General features: G+C 40.0%; 2 protein-coding genes across 2 annotated transcripts; one reads left to right on the plus strand and one right to left on the minus strand.

Annotated features, from left to right (window-relative positions):
• The first annotated feature begins 5,065 nt into the window (after positions 1-5,065).
• LOC114468423 (thyrotroph embryonic factor) lies at positions 5,066-11,830 on the plus strand. The gene is given in 7 exon segments (XM_074783816.1): positions 5,066-6,337; positions 6,863-7,390; positions 8,390-8,561; positions 8,563-8,605; positions 8,936-9,071; positions 9,074-9,111; positions 9,113-11,830. Coding segments are annotated over 7 exon segments (1,110 nt in total). The 5' UTR covers positions 5,066-6,195; the 3' UTR covers positions 9,164-11,830.
• A 1,678-nt stretch (positions 11,831-13,508) lies between these two features.
• tob2 (transducer of ERBB2, 2) lies at positions 13,509-21,198 on the minus strand. Its single transcript, XM_028456015.1, has 2 exons — positions 20,955-21,198; positions 13,509-17,067 (listed from the first exon to the last, which is right to left on the minus strand). Exon 2 carries the CDS (start codon positions 16,889-16,891, stop codon positions 15,689-15,691), a length of 1,203 nt encoding a protein of 400 aa, XP_028311816.1. The 5' UTR covers positions 16,892-17,067; positions 20,955-21,198; the 3' UTR covers positions 13,509-15,688.
• Between the last annotated feature and the right edge of the window lie 1,361 nt (positions 21,199-22,559).

The raw sequence follows: 22,559 nt of genomic DNA on the forward strand, positions 1-22,559 counted from the left end.
GCAACCTTGATCTCACTGCTAAGATGGCACATATAAACCAACATGGGCTGGTGATCAGTTTGTTCAGTTTACCAAAGAGCAGAGATAAGTATAAGGATTGTGTCTTTTAAGGTTCAAAAATTGCAATTTGTTTTCAAACAATCTTATTTTCGGAAACCACTGTATTTGTTTATAATGCCTGCTCACATGCAACAGCAATGCATGTTAATGCCACTCTGTAATACACCAAATGGTTTGCAAATCTCTCAGAAATCAAGCCTTAACAATTAGGGAGACATTCTGTATTTTCTATGCATTTTTTTGCCTTAACACCCTCGTGGAGTTTTTATGTGGTTTCTTTCCACAGCTTTTTTTTTTTTTTTACACCAACAATAAAGGCTCATTGTCCTAAAGTTTGTCTATATTCATCTATAAAGTCCTGTAACATTTATGATTTGTATCTGGTCAAAGAGCAGTAGTTTATATGTTGGGCTGAGCACTACTCTTTTAGTTTATGTGCGACATGTAGCCAAGGTTGATTTAATTTTGGGTGGCCAAGAAAAAATTCATCCATGCGTACATGATGAATTTATTAAGTATTATTCCACTAATATTCAAATTGTTTAGCTTGCCAAACAGTGACTGGGAGGAATTCCAATCAGAACTTACATTTAATACTTATAAAAGTTGATGTTTGGTGATTTATTTCTGCTATGATCATTGTTACCACCAGCTACTGATATCCCAAAACAGGATAAGTGGGTTTAAAACGTAGTTGGATAGTAATGGACAGTTTTAGTTTCATTATGTTTTAATATATTTCATTTACCTTTATTAGGGCACTTTATTATTATTGTCATTTTCATCATGTAATAATGTATAATATTTGGAGTGTAACTTAAGTAAATACTAGAGGTGACAAGTAATGAAGTACAAATACTGTACTTAAGTAGTTTTTCTGGTATCTGTACTTAAGTTATTTATTTTTTGGGAGAATTTTTACTTTTACTCCTTACTTTTTAAAACATATATGTACTTTCTACTCCTTACATTTAAAAAAATACTTTTAAGACCTTCGAAGATGACGTCACGACGTAAAAAGACGCAAACCAACAATCGCAAAACTGGAGGAGCCATGTACCAGTTTTTAAAAATGTTAAACTCAAAGCTGCTCTGGGTTTTATGGAACATTTGCACTTTTTATTTCATTTTGCACATTTTATTTACAAATGTTATCTATAATGAGTGCTAAATTCATCAGAATTAACAAGTTCTTAAAAAAAGATGGAATTTGCTGGTTTAAAAACCCTGTTTTATTTGTTTACTTTTTTTACTGAAGTACATTTAGTAGCATGTACTTTTTTACTTTTTCTCAAGTAAGGGAGCAACTTCAATACTTTTACCAGAGTCTATTTTTATTGAAGTATCTGTACTTTAATATGAGTAATGAAGACTAGGAGCCTCCTTTTGCTTCCTCTGCCTAAAACTGTCCTGCGTTGTGTGGTTTGAATTCCCGCCAGTAGAGGGCGCCACGTGCTGTGACGGACTTCCTTCCTCCTGCAGTCCTTTTACATCCGTGCACGTGCGGTATAATGTGAAGTAAACGCCACGCGCGGTGAAAGTTGTTGTTTTGTCCTTTAGTCACATCCCGCCTCCCGTTCTGATTGGCTGCTCTAAGCGACGGCGCCATGCGTGCTCCAATCCCAGCAGAGCGGCGTGCTGAGTGGGCGTGGCTAGCGCTGTTTGACACATGCATTTGTCCCCGTGACACTGGAAGTTTGTGAGAGTGATTCAGGTGAAACGTTGTCCTCATTCCGCTGTTTAGGCGTGTGTACAGACTGTTTGTAAAGTACAGCTTATTTTACAGCTCCACATCTTTGCGGTAACTGTAAACTACGGTAACAACATGTATTTTTGCGACAGGAGCGAAGTTCCAGATCTCAAGGCTCTGGCGGAGTATCCGTTCTCCTTCTCGACCTTTGATGACAACGGTAAGAATATTTATCAATTAATGCAGGAAAGTTTACATGTGTGTATGGCTAAAATGATACTTATGATCAATATTGTAATCATGATTATAATCACAGTAATTTATCATATTTGGTTAAAAAAAATAAAAAAGTTTTTATGTTTATCCTTTGTTAAATTATTGTCTTTGTTCATTTTTATTTTGTTCAAATGTTTTTATTAAACTGCTTTCAAACCAACATGTGTACAGTTTACAATACAAAATTAAGCTTTAAATAAGAATTATCCCAATAATTTAAAGTGTCCCAAGGGCTAAATATACACTATTACAGAGCACAGCCCGTAGTGTAACCAAAATGTAAATATTGCCGATGACCAGTTTTATTTAATCATGGAAACTGAAATTGTGATGAATATTAAAATATGATTAATTGTGCAGCCCTACGTGTGTAGTCTATACATAGCATTTACCAACTATGTGTCAAGAAAGTAGTGGGACTCCTGATTTCATGGACACATAAAAAATGAACATGATATTATGAAAAATGTATTGTAAAATCATACTATCATATTAAAGAAATATATTAAACAATTAAAATAACACTAATAATTATTACTATCCTGCCATGTTTCAAACCCACTCATTCAGCAGAAATAATAAAACCCCAACCCTCCATTGTTTTTTATGTTTAAATTTACAATGGAATACAATACAGTAAAATGAATAAGCTATTTTCTCTTTAATCAGAGCTAAAAACATTCAAGAAAAACTCCAAGTAGGTTCAAATGCTTATATGCTCGATTTTATTGTTTATTCCTTATTTCTTTTTTCCGTCACGTTATTTGTGGAATGGATTAAATTCAGAATTTATTATTTGTGGATTTTATTGAATTTGTCATGCAGTCCACTTGCATTGTTAATAATTTAAAAAGTGGTTTCATGTAGATGTGGCTGGCAGAATGACATCTGATCTGAATATAAAATGAGTTTAACAGATCAGTAACAGAGACCACATCACTCATACCTTCTTTATTTGGATATATTTGCTGTGTCGAGAGAAAGCAAAACAAGCTGTTGTGCTGATGAGTATTTAATTTAATCTGTGATTTAAAAGGTTGTTTGAAACACTAAAATTAAAGCTGTGCTGATGCAAAGGTTGAGCAAAACCTAAGTGAATATAACAGCTTTCTTGATGTGATGTGAGCATGTGTGTCATTAATATGTTTACGTGTTTAAATACATTTCAGCAGGTATTTATTAACTAATGCAGGGATGTAGATGCACTTGTTGAGGCCTTGAGTTTACTTTGCTCAGTGTAATTTTTCCTTAGTAAAGGGAAACATTATTTTATTTTTCACTATTGTTTATTTTGAAACACTCCCTGTTCTCGATTCCTAATTCTTCATTAAATGTTTTGGTTGTTTCACTGATTAAATCTATATACATACATTTATTCAGGTGCCACTAAATCAGAGTTTTTCAACCTTGGGGTCGGGACCCCATTTGAGGTCGCCTGGATTTTAAATGGGCTTTCCTGAAATTTCTGAAAAATTTAAATAGATTTTTGAAAAATTTCAGCTATTATTTTTTTTAACAAAAGACAACCTCAGACAAAAAATAAAATTAGATTTCATTTTTTAATTTCTTCCAATATTTGCTCTGTTTTATCTTTTTAATCTTTCACTGGCTCATTATGATTTATACATTTTTAAATAGTTTTATAAGCAAAACGTTATAGTCTGACAAAGGGGGGGGGGCTTGGATTCAGAAATAAGAGAAAGGGGTACTAGAGCCACTGATTTATCAGCAGTGTTCTGTGGATCTTTTTGGCTCATTAAAGGAATAAAACATTAAAATACAACATCCATACATGCAAATTGATTAGTTTTGTTTACCTAAAGTAAAGCCTGCTGCCAGAGGGGCATGACCACCCCCCAGTTTGAGAACCACTGAGAGAAAGAGAGTGGAGTCAATTGTTCAGAGACATTTTTTATTTTCATCTTTACATTTTTCAGAAATGAAACAGATCCTGTGGCTCTGCCTTACATACGTTACTGTATTTAGGGTGAGTAGACAGTAGGGGGCGCTGAGTGGTGTTTTTTCCCTTTGTGTGAAACAGAACATGTCTTTGGTTTGTTTACTTGCGACTGTTCTGGCAAGTTCTTTCATTAAAGGGGTTCTTTATTCTGTATTAAGTGTAGAGAACATCCCGCCTGTTTATGTGATATTGCTCTGTGCTGAGGCTGTGAAGACAAACAAAGGGCTTTTTGGTTCCTTCAACAATAACAATATTAATCTAAATTGTCTTCTACTATCCAGTCTGACATCAGGTTGCAGGAGCAGAACTTGAATTAGCATTGACGGCAGCACCCTGCTCTTTGTTTGAGCCGCTGCTGAAAACACTGCAGTCAGTGCGTGGTGAAGGTGGGGTGATGAACATCATGTTCCTTAACCCAAACATCCTGCTGATGGAGAGCACGGGCAGCAGAGAGAGAGAGAGAAGCTGTGCATGGGTGGAAACGTGACATCTACCTTTTTAGGTGGTGAAGCTTCATCAGTATCTGAATAATTCTGAATATGAAGCTAAACAATGGAGGCTCTCATTAAATTCACATGTATACATAAAGGAAAACAAACCTTTCAATGAGCTGTTTATTAAATATATCCTCCTACATGAATCTGAGAGACTGCACCCTTTGATTTCAAATGTTTTAGGGAAATGTCAGTTTATTTGTTTACATGAGTGGTTTTGTTCTTTTAAACCAGGAGACTTGGAACTTAAGCAACTGTTTTAATGTCAGCATCTTTTTTTTGCTGAATCTAAAGATCTCAAAGCATATTTCTTCCATCCTGGTGGTACAAGATTATTGAAATAGAAGTTCTTAAAGTCTTAACATCATTGGTGGTCTGTGAAATGACATGACAAAAATCTGGTTTTATATGTTTAGATGTTAAGCTGCTCGTAAATAAATGTGTCGTTTTCAATATGAAATGGCATTGTGGCACTTTTGTAAGCATTTCAAGGATATTTAATTGTCATTCGTGCTCATGTGAACATGTACCTGAGTCGCCGGTAAGCCCTTTTAAAAATGTGTAAATACAATTTTAAGTATATGAATTATATATAAACATGTATAGTTTGCTTCAATGGGATGAGCAAAGTAAACATTGTGTTTATCATTACAAATTTAAGGAAATAACTGAGGGATTTGCTTTGGTGGGTTGGTGCAAACAAATATAGAGATTAAGACAAGAAAACAAGATTAACAGTGCAAATGTTACTGGGATTTTTATGTCTGGAAATTAGATTAGTGATTGCACTGTGTTGATCTTATTGTTCACTCCAAAGCTTGTTTTTTGGGTGAATACTTAAGATCTTCGATGTAGAGCAGCTTTTTGTGCGTAAATAAATTAAGTCGTAAAAATACAAATTACTCACGGGCGATCAATAATCCTCCAGTTGGAGGTAGTGAGAGAAAAATTTAAAAATTTATCTTTGAACACGATATCGAGACAATTTTTTCATGTGCAATGATTTATTAACATAATTGTTATCGTGCGTTCCGAGGCTTTTATTTTGTAGTCTAGTTTAAATATATGGGTTTATCGCTGCGCCTCGTGCCAGCTGTTCCTATTCCTAAAATGTGCGCGTGCCTGCACGTGCAAAGACACGCCCCCTCCCGCAGACCGTCTCTTCGCGTGAGTACAGGCGGCACGTGCACGTCCATGAGCTCAGCGCTGCCGTGGAGAACAAACACGCCGCGTGCCTCTTTGGGTGGGTGGGTGTGTCAGCGCGTGATCGTTGTGAGGGATTGAAACCATTTTAAGTTGAGGTTTAATGAACGCGGTAATGTCGTCTGCATCACGAGCCCCGACAGAGACGGTAATAAAGCCCGCACGAGGCATTTGCCTCTCATTAACACCTTTTTTACTGAACGTAATGACGTTTTAACAGCCAATCAGCGCTCCGTCAGAACAACCAGTGTTGTATGTATATTTATGCTACAGCGCTGAGAGCCAATCAGATCCCAATGTTCCCTGAATGGGCGGGTTCGATGCTAATTAATATCCAATGAGAATGCTCGGTGGGCTGTGGGAGAACAAGGGGTTTGAGTAGTGCTGTTTGCCCCCCAAAGCGGTAGTATTCACTAACGAGAATAGAAGTGCAACAGCAGATACGGTTATTACGGTTATTATCGGTGTTTTGGAGGACGGTCTCGGTACATTTGTCGGAGCTCAACGGGACAATGCCTGGAAAAGCCGCGGTGGTCGTGGCGCTTCAAGCCAAAGATGACGTTGCGACGGCGGCTCCACAAAAGTCCTTTCCGTTTGTTTTGAAGAAAATCATGGACATCCCCCCTCCTAACATCCTGGAGGAAGGAGACGACGGTAAGGATTACACATCGAAGGAGGTGTGGCACTGAAACAGCAGCATGCGTTTGTTTACACTGGGAAACATGTCAACATTCCTGCTTTATAATATCATCTAAAAGATGTTTTATGTGTTGACAAGGTTTGGGATCAAATGTGTATGGTACGTGTTTAGGGGGATGGGTGACTCATCCCTTATGTTGCATCCAATGCTGCATGAGACCTGAAGAAAGAACAAAAAGTTCCAGCTCTTCTCTGCAGCCCTGCACTCAGGCAACCCATGCTGCAGAGACACCTTGTTTTTGTTCACATGCACTTCCGTTATATGCAGTGATTGTGTTTGTGTTACACATGTGGAATAAGCAGTGCTTGTTCTATTGACTTCTGCAAAAAAAGAAATGAAGAAGTCCACCTTTCACCTCGCTCTACACAGCCTTTTGTTTTTTTGGGATGTTTCTTTGTCATCACATTCTTTCAGAGCAGCTGCCTCTTTTCCCCACTATTGTTTTTTATGTAATTTCTGTTACCTGGTGTTTTGTGCAGAAATAGAGAAGGAGAAGCTGTGTTCCTCTGAAGATGTGGAAGAAGGTGGGGGAGTGGCAGCCAGTGCTGGTGGAGGTTCAAGAGGAGGAGGAGGCGGCGCCAGCAGTGGCAGCGTTTCAGCGTCCCTAACCCCAGCAATCTGGGAAAAGACCATTCCCTATGATGGCGAGACCTTCCACCTGGAGTACATGGACCTGGATGAGTTCCTCTTGGAGAACGGGATCCCGGTTAGCCTGGAGGAAGAGGAACTACAGCGGACTCTGTCCTCAGTGGAGGGCAAAACTAAACCACTGGCCAAGGTTGTTCCTGCTCCTGCAACTACCACCAACTCTGCTGCTCTGACTCCTGATGCTCCTGTGGCTGCAGTCTCTGAATCCACGCAGGAGTCACTCCCCGATTCCCCAGATCCAGAAGAACCTGTGACCGTTACTACCTTACAACCTGCCAAGATAGAAGAGGAGGACGAGGAAGAACAGGATGAAGATGCGTTGGCAGAACCAGCAGCTATAAAAGTGGAAGAGAAAAAAGGTGAGTTGTCTTTAATGGATTTTCATGAAGAGCTCCAATAGTGCAAATAAATAAGAGATGTTTCTAATGTAGTAGTCTACTTAATAAGAAGTTAATAAATTATTATAATTATTGTTTTATTTATTTGTACTTAAAGGCACACTGTGGACTTTGTGACCTAAAGAGTTGACCCATATGAGTTATTTTAAATAATTCCTCAGACTAATATACAGCACTTGACAGTATCAATGATCCGAGCGGGGCTTCCTTCTTTGGCCAGGTCATGTGACCTGGAGAACGTTTCACTTTACGGCAGTCACATGACCACAGGCTCAGATATACATGATTCCCACGTGACGTCACAACATACGGGCATTTGACCCGGCGCCATTACTATGGGTAGCAGAAACGAGTTAGCGTCTGTTCACAGCCTAAAGAGCACAATATGGTAGTTTTGTGTTGGGTTAATGACGCACTAATCACCGCGATAGTTCAGTTAAACGTGGATTCTTTAGTAACAGAAGTCGGTAAGTCAGATCCGTAACTTCGGGATAAGGACGGGCTCTCAGGGCTTGGGTGGGAAGCAGGGCTGGGCTCGCGCCGCAGCTACAGTCTATGGGCTGGAGGAGCAGCCGCCACCGCCGCATTCTTCTCCTCGCCACCAGAGACCCGGTGTCTTTATAGATGAACACATTTAAACTTTGACACACAGGCAGCATGTGAGCTTCTTCATAGTTCACCAGCTAATCCCAGTTAGATAGTTTAGACATGAACTAACTAAAATATAAAACATTAGAGTTTATGCATTTTTTTTAAAGATTTAATTACAATTCATCAACCTGATATGGGACAGTATTAATATTTATAAATACACAGACAAATTTATTGTGATCAATGTGTAAGATCACAGGAGTTCTGATTGGATTTCGTCCCATGTGACGGAAAAACAGTTAATATTTTATGTGTGATCACTTAATGCTCAGTTTCATCATGTGTTGTCTCTACCCATCAAATCTCCAGATTGTAACGCAGGTGAGCGTAACACACCCTCACCCATCGATCCGGATGCCATTGAGGTGGACATTCATTTCCAGCCAGACCCGACAGACCTGGTCCTGTCCAGCGTGCCCGGGGGAGAACTGTTCAACCCTCGCAAGCACAAGTTCTCTGATGAGGAGCTGAAGCCCCAGCGATGATCAAGAAGGCCAAGAAGTATTTGTACCTGATGAGAATAAGGTTGTAGACACCACTGATGAAAGCCCACAAGGCCTTGCAAACAATTGTTCTGATCATTTCCTGACTCCATCTTAAAATGTGTGGTAGCTTTAGATCCATGGAGCACAATGAGTCCTGCAGAGGTAAAGATAGTGTGAAGAGATGACATCTGGGTTATGAGTAGAGGCTTTTCTGTCTGGGTTGTCCTGCAGAGATTAAAGCATTTGCAAATGAAGCAGTGGCTCATAGATTAGAGATCAGAGATGTTTTTCACAACCACATCTATTTTACTTGTTTCTATTCTGAATTGTGAATTTCTCCCTCTCTCATTTTCACCCTTTTTTACACCAGGATGAGAAGTACTGGTCCCGGAGGAAGAAGAACAACCTTGCGGCAAAGCGGTCCCGTGATGCGCGGCGACTAAAGGAAAACCAGATCACTGTTCGCGCCTCCTTCCTGGAGAGAGAGAACGCTGCCCTGAGGCAGCAGGTGCTGAGCTACGGAAGGACTGCGGTCGCAGTAAGAACCATTCTGGCACGATATGAGGCCAAGTACGGCCACCCTGTAAGGAGGAGTTGATTGATAATCCTAGAATAAAAACCCCATGAAGTATCAATGAGACATAAGCAGACCTCCCCTCCCTGCAGAAATCCACACAGACATAAACACCAAGGCAATCTGAATTTGCTGTGTCCAGCTCACTCCTCGTCTCTTTATGCGATGCTGGAGGTCTGGGTGTTCGCTGGCAGGCAGTGAGGCATGATGGGAGCTGTGGTCACAGGATGGTCTGTGTTGAGCGCCTGGCTCCTACAATCAGAGAAGAAGAGAACTGTTGTAGACCCTCCCATTGTCAAAGACGGACAGAGAAAAAATATTATGGTTCATGAAAGCCTGGAAAAATGTTGCCAGCTGGTACGAAAATAGTCGTACATGCTTTTAGAAACTACATAAAGATCAGTTGAACTCACTTAACAGCCCTTAGTGGGCCAAAGCACGAATAGCATTAGGCAGGGGGAGGAGTTTAGTTAGAGTGGTGCACTCCTGCTGAGGAGGAGGAGCAGAGGGCCGGTCAGTGGAGGTTCTTTTGGTCTGGAGGGAAAGTTCCGGGTTCGGTGCAGTCACAGTTCTTCCTCCATTATCCCCACGTGCACGCTTCTGCGCAAACAAATCTCAGTTTGAAACCAATGTTTGTGTATATAAAGTCCTCGCCGTGTACCGTTGAGTTGTGCGTTTTCCAGTCTGTAATCAGTTTTACACTTTTGTCCTAAAAACCCACACGGGGTGTAAAGATGATTTTGTTGGCAGTCGTCTACCTAACGTACCACTCCCACAGGTGTAGGCATGGTAGCTGGGGACAAACAAGCATGGACTCAATATGTTCCCCTTAAACTACGGTAATCTTAAGGTTCTCTCTTTTTGATTTGTTCAGATACCTTAAAGGTGATAATTCTATGAGGAGATGACGTTCTTTGGTAGGTAGAGGATCTGCAGGCCCCTCCCCCCCTTCGGAGGTGCAGGGTTTGTGTTTGTATGTAGGGCGGTTTATTTTACTGCACACTGTAGGTAGAGGGCGCTAGAGTTTCTGCCCCCTGCTGAAGGGTGCAGCTACGGCAGGGTTTGATATTTTTTAAATAGGATAATTAGCTAGGCTCTGAGCTAAAGGCCTCTGAAACATGTACATTATTGACTGTCTTCACTTTAAAGGCAGAGGCTGACTCTCTTTATTAACCCAACTCTATTCCCTCTATTTGCCAAATAGTCGACGAGTGCTGTATTTATTCTGATGGTAATAATGCATCTGCTGATTGTGATGTACAGCAATATGTCGGATATTTCTATTGCATTACATATGTAATTAAACCAATGACTAAGCAGGGACTTTCAAGGGTAAACTGTGCTTTCAGATGTTTGTTTTTGAAACAGATTTATATATCACTAGATGTTTGTTTTTTTCCACTATATGAATAAATGTGTTTGTACACATGAAGAACAGGGGACACACTTATTTACCTTCTTCAATACTTCCTATGTTGATTGGTTTGATGATTAGCAGGGCGACAGAGCGGCGTCGGGTAAAGCAAAGAGCACAAATGAAGCAACTTATTTGGATCAGAATCTACTGTTTTTGCCAAGTGGCCGAATCTGTATCTGAATTAATAAACGCAACATCGACTGTTAAGGGACTCCGTGTCTTTGGCTGGTGCAGATGTGGTGATCGACCGGCTTATGCTCATAACTATCGTGATCCTGGGAAGAAAATACATGTGGCAATAATACTCTATGTAATGCTTGTTTAAATTCTGTAACAATGTTGTATGTAAATTGCTATGATGTACTATATAGAAATGTCCCAAAGTCTGTTGTGCTTCCAGTTCTGATCCCCTGTCGTCTGGGATCTTAATGCATGAAACCCAGTCAATTCGTCTTTTCTTTCTAGTAATTGGACACCAAGTGTACTTATGTCTGTGGAACATCACTATAAGAATGGAAACACCTGATTTAGGAACGATCACTGGGTGGATCGTTTTTTTTTTTTGTTTTTTTTTTTGCAAAAGATTGATCAATTGACAGATACACTGAATCAGTTGGTGCTTTTGTCTTTTTTCACAGTAATATGTTTCCTCATGGTGAAATGTAACAGATTTCAGTGCTGATTTTTGCATTTAAAATCACACCTGATGTTGACCATGCTGTTTAACTATCAATGAAAACAAACTTGTAGATTTCTTTTTTACTCAACTCTTCTGCGTAAGGGAGAATGAAGGCTTTCGCGGAGAGTCTTTAAAAAGACAAAATCTAAATATTTTATTTCTTGTTGCACATACATTATGTAGCAGTTTCTCCGATACGAAGCACCCTGTAAATGCTACTTGTATTTTTAACCAGCCTGCTTGTCTTTTAACAGATTGTGGAAACCACATTACCAACAGATGAAATACGTAGATTGTGCCTCTTTGCACAATGACTTTTAAACCTGGAAACGGCCACGTTCACACAGTCTTGTGCTGTTTGAGGTGCTTCGCGTCAATGACGATATGTCATTTAATATTCAACATGGTGTCAATGGGGAAAAAATAAATATCTCAACTTTTTAATTTTTTTTGGGGATTTGTTGGTGTTATCTTTTTTATATAAATATAGGTTTTTGGTGTTTTTGTATTGTCCTAACCATGTATCAAATACATGCTACTGCAGTATGTCTAATGGTTGTATTATGCATATGAAATAAATTGGAGTTTAATGACGCGTGAGGCTCTTGAGTTGACCTTGTCAGACTGGAAGCTACAAGATGAAACATAGGATTGAAAGAAGAAGAAGAAAGTGTTCCGTAAACAAACATCACACCCACTTTATGGCAGCACATGTGCAGACACGGATCAGGATTTTCTCGATGCCTTTCATCTGAAAGTGTTCCTTTGTTGTGTCTGTCCTGATGCTCATTAGTATTCCAGAGGAGCAGAAGATGTTGCATAATGTTCACATAGACACACAGAAGAGATGCATTGCGTAACAGTAGCAGCAGCGAGAAAGACGTGTGTGTGTGTGTGTGTGTGTGTGTGTGTGTGTTGTGTGTGTGTGTGTGTGTGTGTGTGTGTGTGTGTGTGTGTGTGTGTGTGTGTGTGTTGTGTGTGTGTGTGTGTGGGTGTGTGTGTGTGTGTGTGTGTGTGTGTGTGTGTGTGTGTGTGTGAGAGAGAGAGAGATACAGAAAGGGAAGCAGTTGATGGGCTGTGGGAATTGAAGGGGGGGTGGGGGGGAGGAGTCAGGCAGTTGTAAGGATGAAGGGGAGTGAAAGGAGATGAAAGGATGCAAAATGGAAGGATATGGAGTAGGGAATGCAGTTAGATATGAGCGAGGGTGGGGTGGGGTGAGGGGGGGGATTGGCAATGCATGTTAATGCTAAACCACCGCATATTGGTGGACATGGAACAGCTTTGATGTTTGCTGCTAACCACTAATTCCATCTTATAGGACCGACTGCTGGAGAGCGCTGCCTGATGAAATGTATTGTAACCACTGCTGAGAGCATTCCAGATGTGAGGGGTGGGGGGCATCTGGCTGCATTCCCATCTTTATTTTGAAACACTGATCAAACATCACTTCCATTTATTTAGTGCAGTCAGAAGGCATGTAACCCTGCTGCTTTAAAGCAGAAGAGTTTCCCCACATTAATAATTGTATTTTATTTTTTAAATCAGCTTTAAAATTCTGCCAGAACTGAGGAGGATTCACATCACGTGATGTTTTATAGTCGAACACACACAGGAAACCACACAATGAACTTCATTCCCATGCCTCTTGTTTGCTGATCTGTTTTTTATTACAAACTTAAAAAAAGGAATCTGATACAATAAACTGCAATAGTAACTGTCCGGTCCCCAAGGGGCAGCACAGAAAACAGGTCATTGCATTTCAGTAGTGAAAAGGTCATTGTACATGTACAGGGTGGAGGGACCAGGTACAAAAATCTGAAAAATAATCAAATACAGGCAAGAAAGAAAACACTATTTATAACTCATCTGAACTCTTATATCTATTTAGGCTATAATATCTTGTTTACATAGAAAATAAACTTTTGTTATGACAATGAAATATTCCAAAGTGCAAAATGAAATGCAGATTTAAGCAAAAGGACATCAGATTACAAAACCCTTTAGTCTTGATGAATGCTCAACCCTGGCTGGAGACGCCTGCATGTGTAGCATCTATTCAGGAGAACATGAAAACAGTTCATCAGATCTGAGAGCGATTCACATGCTCAGATTTTGCCCTTCATGACTAGAAGTCATTTAAACGTGCACGTGGCTATGATATCCCCTCACACAGTCTCACAGGTTGATCTAAACAATGGTGGACAACATCCACGGCACATTTCTTCCTTTTCCACCTCTGTACATCCTTTACACCATGCGTCACACTGAAATTCTTTTTCCTTGGGCGCTGAGAGGTAGAAACCCCTTGGATTCTTAAGGGTTTTTATATTTCATGGCATTAATTACATTGCACTGAGAAGCATGAGCTTCTGTGTAAGTAAAGACAGTCTGGGTTATGGCTATAGTACCAGTACAAACAGGGTAAAGTGGCTGGAATGAAAGTACATAATGTACATTTTTGAGGGACAATTAATAGATATAGTTGATTAAATCATAAAAAAAGTAGTGAGTCAGTCAAATTTAATGCTTTCAATTTGAAAAATGTTGCATTTAGTTATTGATGGTGTTGGTTTTAGGTTAAAATAAATAGTCATAATGGGTGGAGAACCAAAGTGTTTTCAACCATCTTTTCCTACACAAACTCTGTAAACATTCACTTCTTTAACTCCAAAATCCAAATGTGGAAAATGTATACATTTATGTCTCATGAGACAACTGTTATACAAGGTAGAATAGACATTCAATACTTCTTTTCTGTACATCTTTATTTCATCTCATTTGCATATATTCATGTTTTCTGGAAAAATAACTTCAGCATGTAAGAAACTAAACCAACAAAATCCAAACATAAAAATCTTATATATATATATTTATACATCTATACACGTATTCTTGGACTTTTCATTTACTCGTACAAATGTGAGGATTAGCAAAAAGAAAAATATCAAAATAAATTACATATCATGCATTTGTGTATCTTTTGCACAAATGCAAACCTCCCAAAGCAACCTGTGGGAAAACCAAAACAAGGGACCCAACACCTGCGTGCATATGAAGACCTGTCACTGCGAGAACCAGCATGCGCACAAGTCAGAGGTCCTTGAGCCAATGGTTAATGGAAACCAGTATGAGACACATTCAGACCAACAGAGGGAGTCATGAACAGCTAGAAAATGTTGGACATTAAGATACGTTCACTGCAGTGATTTAAATATTCCCACACAGACATCAGATAAAATGACCAGCACGGGTTTTCTTTGTGTGTTAGTTTACAGCTCAACAATACCATTGAATCCAAACTGGATGATTTGCCAGAGAATTTTCAGAGAAGGGAGAAAATAACGTGAGCCTCAGACTTCAACACCATTTAAGCTCAGCACGAACGTGAAGAGGGTTTAAAGAGACAGTTTCTAAGCCGAACGCCATGAATACCTCGGAGGAAAACAAACCTTCCCTGCTGCTGTGCGAGCTCTTGTTCTGCTTCGGTCTTCCCTGCACGCAGAGGAAAACCTCTCCTTCATCGTCAAAGTCATGCAAAGCCATTAATCACAATAGCTCCTTCTTGGCTGCTGCATCCTCCCCCAGCCCCTCCCCCCTTTACCTCCTCCTCTGCCTGTTCACCTTCAACACACACTGCTGACTGGAATGCATGTGCATTTATTAACAGGACAAAGCTGGTTTGTCCTGATTAAAAAATCTATCACTTCCATCCCTGTGTAGATAGATCAGATAATGATTTCTGGCTCAAAACACAAACACTCACTGTTTTTTCACATTCACCATCGTATTCACTCCCTTACACCGACCTTGACAGGTTTAATACATTCTCCTACATCACTTCTTTTACACCCCAGTGCTTCCTCCACCGCTCCCACTTATTTTAAATTCTGTGCCTGTGCTCATTCCAGAGCTCTTTGATACACACTCGCTCTGAAAGGCAAATTGTATGCCTTTAAAAGAACATGCATTAAAGGTGACAAATAAGTCCCCCCCACCCCCCCACCCCCCAAGACAAATAAGTCCCCTTCGACATGCCAGGCAAACACAAGGATGCCTAAAGACAAAAAAAACAGAAACAGCCCCCCCCACCTCTCTGTATTTGAGGCAAGTAGGGCAGAGCAGATTGCAGAGCAAAGTGCTGAGTTTCCCACAGCCATCATTCCCTGCAGAACTTGGCAAAGTTCTTTCTCACAGAGTGTTAGCGCAGTGCAATATGGAGCTACACCAAAGCCCAGGCCAACATGATGGTTTTTTAAATTGACATTCAATGAAAACAAAGTGAAGGGATTGGCCACACGCGCACGCACACACACACTGGACAAGGTGGGGTTAGGGGAGTTTAGAGATGCAAAACCAGTCACATAAAATATTCAGTGAGTGTTTCATCTTTGTAGCATCCCTATATCTTACACATTAGTATCAGTCCAACATCAAACATTTCTCCCACTGATGCTTAATTGGCCAAAACAACTGGTTGGAAGGATTGGTTTGGGTATTGCAGGTTGTAGCTTCCCAAACCCTCGAACGACGGCTTCTCCATGAAAGGGATCCCTGCGTTAGTGCCAACGAGGCCCACACTCTGTGGGGGAGGGCTGGAAAACGGGTCAAAGTTGGGCTGTTGGCCGACGGGCTGGAAGGGGCTAGCGTGAGGCTGGATGGGCTGGGTTTCAGCATCAAAGTAAAGAGCACCAGGGGATCCTGGGTAGACAAACTCTTTGGCGTTGGGTGAGAGCTGGCTGGGAATGGGACCCCCAAGAGAGTGCAGGGAGAGGGACAGGGGCTTGTGCTTCAGAAGCTCTGGAGCAGAGATGGTAATGGGAGAGTGGGATAGCATCCTTTGGGGGGGGAGGACTATGACACCTGAGCCAGCTGCAGAACCAGCACTGCTGCACTTCTTCATTTTGGTGGAGCCGAATTTGGTGGCAGCAAAGCTGGCAGTGGTGAAGGTGATGGGCTGGGGGCGCACGGCGGGTAAAGTGGAAGATGGCTGTTGGTTGGAGATGTAGGACAGCACAGTGCTGGGAGGAGAAGGAGTGGAGGTGTTGGAGGAGTGGACAGAGGGGTCAGGGGGTGTGCTGGGGCTGGGGTAGCTGAAGAGCCCGGGGCAGGACTGGGCAGACATGGGAGTGGGAGAGCAGGAGAGGGAGGGAATGAGGGCAGGGGACGCCTGGCTTCCAATGGGTACGAACACCTGAGCGTCTGGGTTAAAGCCCAGGCCCGGCTTGGCCTCCTCGTTCTCCACTTCTCCTTTACTCTCTCTGATCCTCTCTCCCTCAGTCGTGTCTGCGTCACAGCCGAGGCCCGGGGGGTCCTCCAGGTACAGCACCTTCACAGCACCCTTTTCTCCAATCTGGTAGGACACCTCATAAGGGTCAATCCACACACTCAGCTCCGCAGGGACGTTTGCGTGCACTTCCTCTGTGTCCAGGCCACTTCTCTTGGCAGCCAGCTCCACCACAGGGTCCCTCTGCGCTCCCAGGTGGAGGCAGCGAAAAGCAGAACCCCTGAGCGGAGATTCAGGATACCAGTGGCCCTCAAACCGTGACACCAGTATCCTCTCCAGCTCTTCACCGAACAGGTCGGCTCGACGACGAGGCAGCTTGTTGTAAAGGTAGGACACGATGAAGTTGAGGGCCACCTTCACTTCCAGATGCATGGCTGCAGCCGGCCAGCACCGTTTGTGAGGCAAAGACACGAAAAACGAGGCAATGTAGCAGTTTTACTTTTTGTCTCCAGTTAATTATTAAGTGCACATTACTTCCCACGTCACCATGGAAAAGGCACCTTGAAGGCAGAGGTGGCAGATGAGTGGCTGTTTCTAAATCAAGTTTTCTGTGAAGACAGAGAAAATACATTTTTAATCAAAAGATAACAGATCATCAAAATACACAAAAAAAGTGAAGGTTTAAGTATTTGGCAACAACATAAATGTTAATTTACAGACTTCTCCACATGTTCAGCAGCTAAATCTCAGCATGAGCAGCACACATCAAAATGCTTGTGCAACAACACTGATTTCTACTAGAGCTGCACGATTATTTTGATCAATATTTTGTAATCACGATTATAAACAATTATTGTCATGTTAAAGAAAAATCTATTTCTTTTGCACTAATTCAAAAATATATACATGACAATATGCAATGCAAAATGAAGCTTTAAATAAAAAATAGACCAAAATAAAAAAGAAATTAATCCTAGAAGTTACTGAGGATTAACTGAATAAATACACTATTAGAGTGCTTTCACAAAATGCAAGTCAATGAATGAATAGGGTTTATTGCCATATGTATGCGTAAAAAAAAAAAAACAGGTACAATGGAATTCTTGTGCATGTCCCAAAGTCAGATAAAAAAAAAAAATATATTAGAAACAACACAAGACAGTTTAAGTAAAGAACAGAAGTATACTCTACAAAAAGATAAATATAACCTGGAAACAGTTACAACCCATAGCTCTCATCAATCCACCAAATGACTCAACGTTGTGCTGACTAATGGGTAAGAAAGTGCCTGATTTGATACGCAGCAGAGCCCACATTTTAAATGTAAATATTGCCGATGATCAGGTTAATTTAATCGTGGTAACCAAAATCCTGATCACGATTAAAATTTGATTAATTGTGCAGCCCTAATTTCTACTACTGTCATTTTTAAATGGCATCACTAATACCCAACACAGCACTGTATTAATCTGACTGTAAATGACTTTAGAACAATCAGTAAAAGCTCAAACTGCAGCATCAGCTAAAATATGGCCTCTGATTTTTCCTTTCTCTCTATTTAAGTTTGTGCTCCAACAAGACACCAATTATTCACCAAAAAACCAGGGATTAAATGTCTAGAAATGATTAAAAAAAATGGACTAATATGTTCTGCTACGTGTTAAGATTCGATGAGTAATCATATTATCCTGTGATTGAAAATGAATGCAGAGCTTCAACTGAAGTGTGGTTTTATTGCTTTGTGATGAACATCTACAACATGGCTGTATTCAGCTCTAAAAGGCATTGGTACAGAGACAGATTTAGCAGTTGGTGTACTGTATTAGCTAAACTGGTTTTAAGTTTACGTCACAGTAGAAACATTACACCACCAATCACACGGCTGCGTGGGCTTTCGTGCAAATCGTGAGGGTGATTCGGCGGTTAACGGTTTCATAAACCATGTTGTAGGACAATATCATGCATTGCTATGAATCTCCTGTTAAATTGGTGGCTGAGGGTCTAGCAGTTTGGCTAACGTGGCCCTTGCCATGTATGCAGCCTCGCGTGATTTCAGAGTAAAACTACGTTTTCATAAAGTCTTTGAAGCACATAAAGTGAAAATGAATTACAGCAGTTGACTACATCTACCTTATTCAGCGTGTTTGGTATGATTTAGGGAAGGTTCATAGCCAGTAAAAGATGATGAAACAGAAACAAAACGTAAAAGTGTAACGTGACGCAGAAATGGTATAACCTAAAACGGAATTAGGGAATATTTAAATTGAAAATGGGAGGCCCTAAGAAAAGGAAGGAATGAGCTTAAAAGCATTAAGTAACAGGAGCATTTTTAACCCTATACAGTAATAGATATACAGTATAACTCTAATAGATTAGATCAGACATGGGCAACTGGCGGCACTCGATCTAATTTTATGCGGCCTGCAAAGTAAACATACAAAATGACAGAAAAACATATAAAACAAAAGCAACAATACATTAAAAAATGCAAAGAATTACAACATTGCAAAAAAATACAGTGAAAGACAAGAAAAACACAACATAATCCAAAAATACCCAAAACTAGTACAAAAATGAACAAACTGACAACAGTAACACACAGAACGACAACAAAAACACACAAAATGACTCCAAAAATATACTACAGAAAATGACAACAAAAGTACGCTAAAAGACAAGAAGAACCCAAAAAATGACTCCAGTGCAGTGGTATCTGTCATTGTGCCCTTGGGCAAGGCACTTCACCCACATTGCCTAGTATGAATGTAGTGTGTAAGTGAGTGTTGGTGGTGGTGGGAGGGGTCGATGGCGCACTATGGCAGCCTCACTTCTGTCAGTCTGCCCCAGGGCAGCTGTGGCTACAATAGTAGCTTACCACCACTAAGTGTGGAGTGAAAGAATAATCCCTTAATTTTGTAAAGTGCTTTGAGTGTTTATGATAACGCGTTATATAAAATCCAACGCATTATTATTATTTTTATTACTAACAAACAAGCAAGACGACAACAGAAATAACAATATGACTAAAAAATATAAATAAAAATACATTTTACAGGAAAAATACAGTAAAGGCAACAGAAATGTGCAAAATACAATCATAACAAGAAGACAACACCCATGAATGTTGATACTGTGGCCCTTCAATCAAACAAACACATTTTTGTGGTCTCCGCTGTGATAGACGTTGCCCACCTCTGGATTAGATGAATACCAACTATTTAGAGAGATGCAGCCTTTGGTGGATACATGAAATGGATGGTTGGACATTTGAATAAGATTTCCTTAGTCATGGAAGTGCAAATCCAACATCTGCAGAGACATTTCTAAGAATCGGAGAAATTTGGAAATCACTGAAAATAATCTGTTGAAAGACTTTGGTGCTAAATGAGCTGTTTGAGGTTATTAATGGCTACATTTGGTTTATATAATCTAAACTAAACATACAGTTTGACTCCTCTCTGGGTACAAAAAGGAGGAAAATGGCAGGACACTTGGCATGTACAGAAGACAGTTTCCCAGCGTGCAGCGTCACACACACACGATGGGGATTCAGCAGCTAAGATTAGAAAGACGCCTCAGATTAAAGACAATTCTAATGTTGTTACAGATAAAGCTGTGGGAGCAGCAGGACTAACAGCTAAGGATGACGTTTACATTTCCTGACTGAAGGGATTGTGCAGCTGCTTAGATTCAGACTATAAACATGGGGTTTTTTTGCATTGCTCAGGAGAAAAGCAAGGGTTCCCTTGCCTGTCCATCACCTGCATCAGCCATCACTACTGAAAAGCACTGAGCACATTGAGTCCCAGCTGCTGCTATTCATTCCCTTTAGAATAAAAAACGAAGCAGCAAGATGCACAAGATCCAATGTCATCCAATGACATTAGAGGAAGGGCTGAGGTCATGTGTGTGGATCAGTGGCTTCCTAGCATTAGATACATCATCACACACTGTTTCTGACATATGGATAAGTATTTGTGGTTTTCTGTGTAAGCGTTGGCTGCAGATACTCCATCTTGGAGCTATTTTTGTTTACATGGACTCATTAGGAGGACAGTGTGCAGCTCAGCACCCTACACCAGTCAGCTTTTACTGTTTGCAGCAGAGATACACTAAGAAAAGACTGGTTACAGTACGTTTTCACACAGAACACCATCCAACTGTAGTGTGCAGAAGGACAGGACGGGTATTTAGAGGAGTGGTTGGGAAACGTCCTTTTACTGCATACATTTACGAAATTTAAAAAGGCTTTAATTGCACGAGGAAAGCACATGAAACATGTTCTTGATGACAACAGGAAGGTGAACCTAAGCAGTGATTTAGAGCCTTTATGTTAAACTGAGAATGATGATGTAGAATAGCAGCAACAACAACAAAGCTTCACAGTCATTCATTCAGTCACACACGCAGCATGCGGCGTGTGTTGACTCCATTGTAAAGTTAAATTCATACATATAAACACACGCCATGCACGGACGGTCACTTAATTACTCACCAATGGTTAAACAATCATCCGCCTGTTTTTCACTCCAGTATTTCTCTGGGTTTTTCCTCTGAACGTCCTTTTTTTTTTTTTTTTTTACAGCCACAGATATTTCACCGCCACCTTTTCTCCCTCTGATAAATGCTTTATTTCCTCCACTGCGACACACTTTGACGTCTTTTCACTGACACTTTGCACTGAGCGTCCAGAGAAACTTTACTGTTTGACGTCCCAGCGTATTTATACGAGGCGACTCGCCCACACCTCCGTGACGTAAGGGACTACTTTCTCTGTATCACAATACGACCAACGCATGTCACCATATTCAAATACATCTTAAAAAATGACTTTTGCTTTAGTGAAATAAAGGACGTATTGTCATTAAACACGAGTAAAATAAAACAAAAAATATTTTTTTTATTTTTTTATTTTTTCAATAGCAATAATAATGTTCTTTTATGGCAAAAAGTTGAACCAAAAGTATAAGACGTGATTGTCTACCGCTGTATAAATTTAAAAGAGTGGCCAATTGGCTCTATTTTACACAGCGGAGGGATATTTACAGTTGACCAGTGGAAACGTTTACTAAAAATACAAGCACAGTGATAGCAACAGAGTTTCTATTGGCTGAGCTGGGGGAGGACCAGCACGTGATTGGGCTTTAACAGCGACGTTTCACCAGGGGCTTGTGGGATATGAAGTTTTTCTATCTGCATTCGAAATATGTATAAATCATTAAAAAAAAATAAAAAATAAAAATAAAAATATCGCATTTATAATATAATTTGCATTGCAGCTGCAATCAATTAAAATCACTTTTTAGCCGCTACTTTTAACATTGTCTTATTTTAGAGTATTTTACTATTTCTGCTGTATGATGATTGACTTCTGCCAACAAGATTCATTGTATTGTTTTCAGTGCAATTCTATTCTATTCTATTCTGAATTTTACTGTGAATGGAACACAAACAATTTCAAATCAAAGAGTGTAAAAAGCAATAATGTACACATATTACATAAAATATTTGAATGAATTAAAACAAAAACTTATACAACAAATATAACTTCACAAGTTGATCATTAAACTTAAGTTTGTTTGAATCCTGTTCATTTTTATTGCATGAAACATTATAATAGTCATAATTTCATAGATTGGACACACTAATGTAGTTTAGTCATTTCTAATGTATTTATTAAGACCTCCACAAGTCTGCACTATAAATAATGTTCTAAAACTAAGGAAAAATATATAATGTGGAGTAAAATATAATAGAAACAATGCTTATCTTTGTTCTGCACAAATATACTTAGTGATAGATAGTGTACATGAATGATGATGATTTACCATACACGTTTAGCCCAGAGTTCTTTATTTGGCTAAGGATAGAAAATGTTTTGCAGCAGAAAGCTGGTGTTGAAGAACATTCCTATTTGATGTGTGTTGTGGATGTCAGCAATATTACTGTAATGCCAAATCATGACTCCCAATCATTTACTCATAGGTCTACATGCAGTCTTTAAGAAATAAACAGTGCAGTGGTTCTCAACCTTTCTTGGATCGTGACCTTATTTTGATATCAAACATTTCTGGTGACTCCAAATACATTTTTTTTTAGA

The sequence above is a fragment of the Gouania willdenowi genome, chromosome 8, assembly GCF_900634775.1.
Source record: "Gouania willdenowi chromosome 8, fGouWil2.1, whole genome shotgun sequence".
NCBI lineage: Eukaryota > Metazoa > Chordata > Actinopteri > Blenniiformes > Gobiesocidae > Gouania > Gouania willdenowi.

Coding starts and splice junctions, on each gene's coding strand:
- tob2 (XM_028456015.1), bottom strand. CDS start 16,891: ATGCATCTGGAAGTGAAGGTGGCCCTCAACTTCATCGTGTCCTACCTT.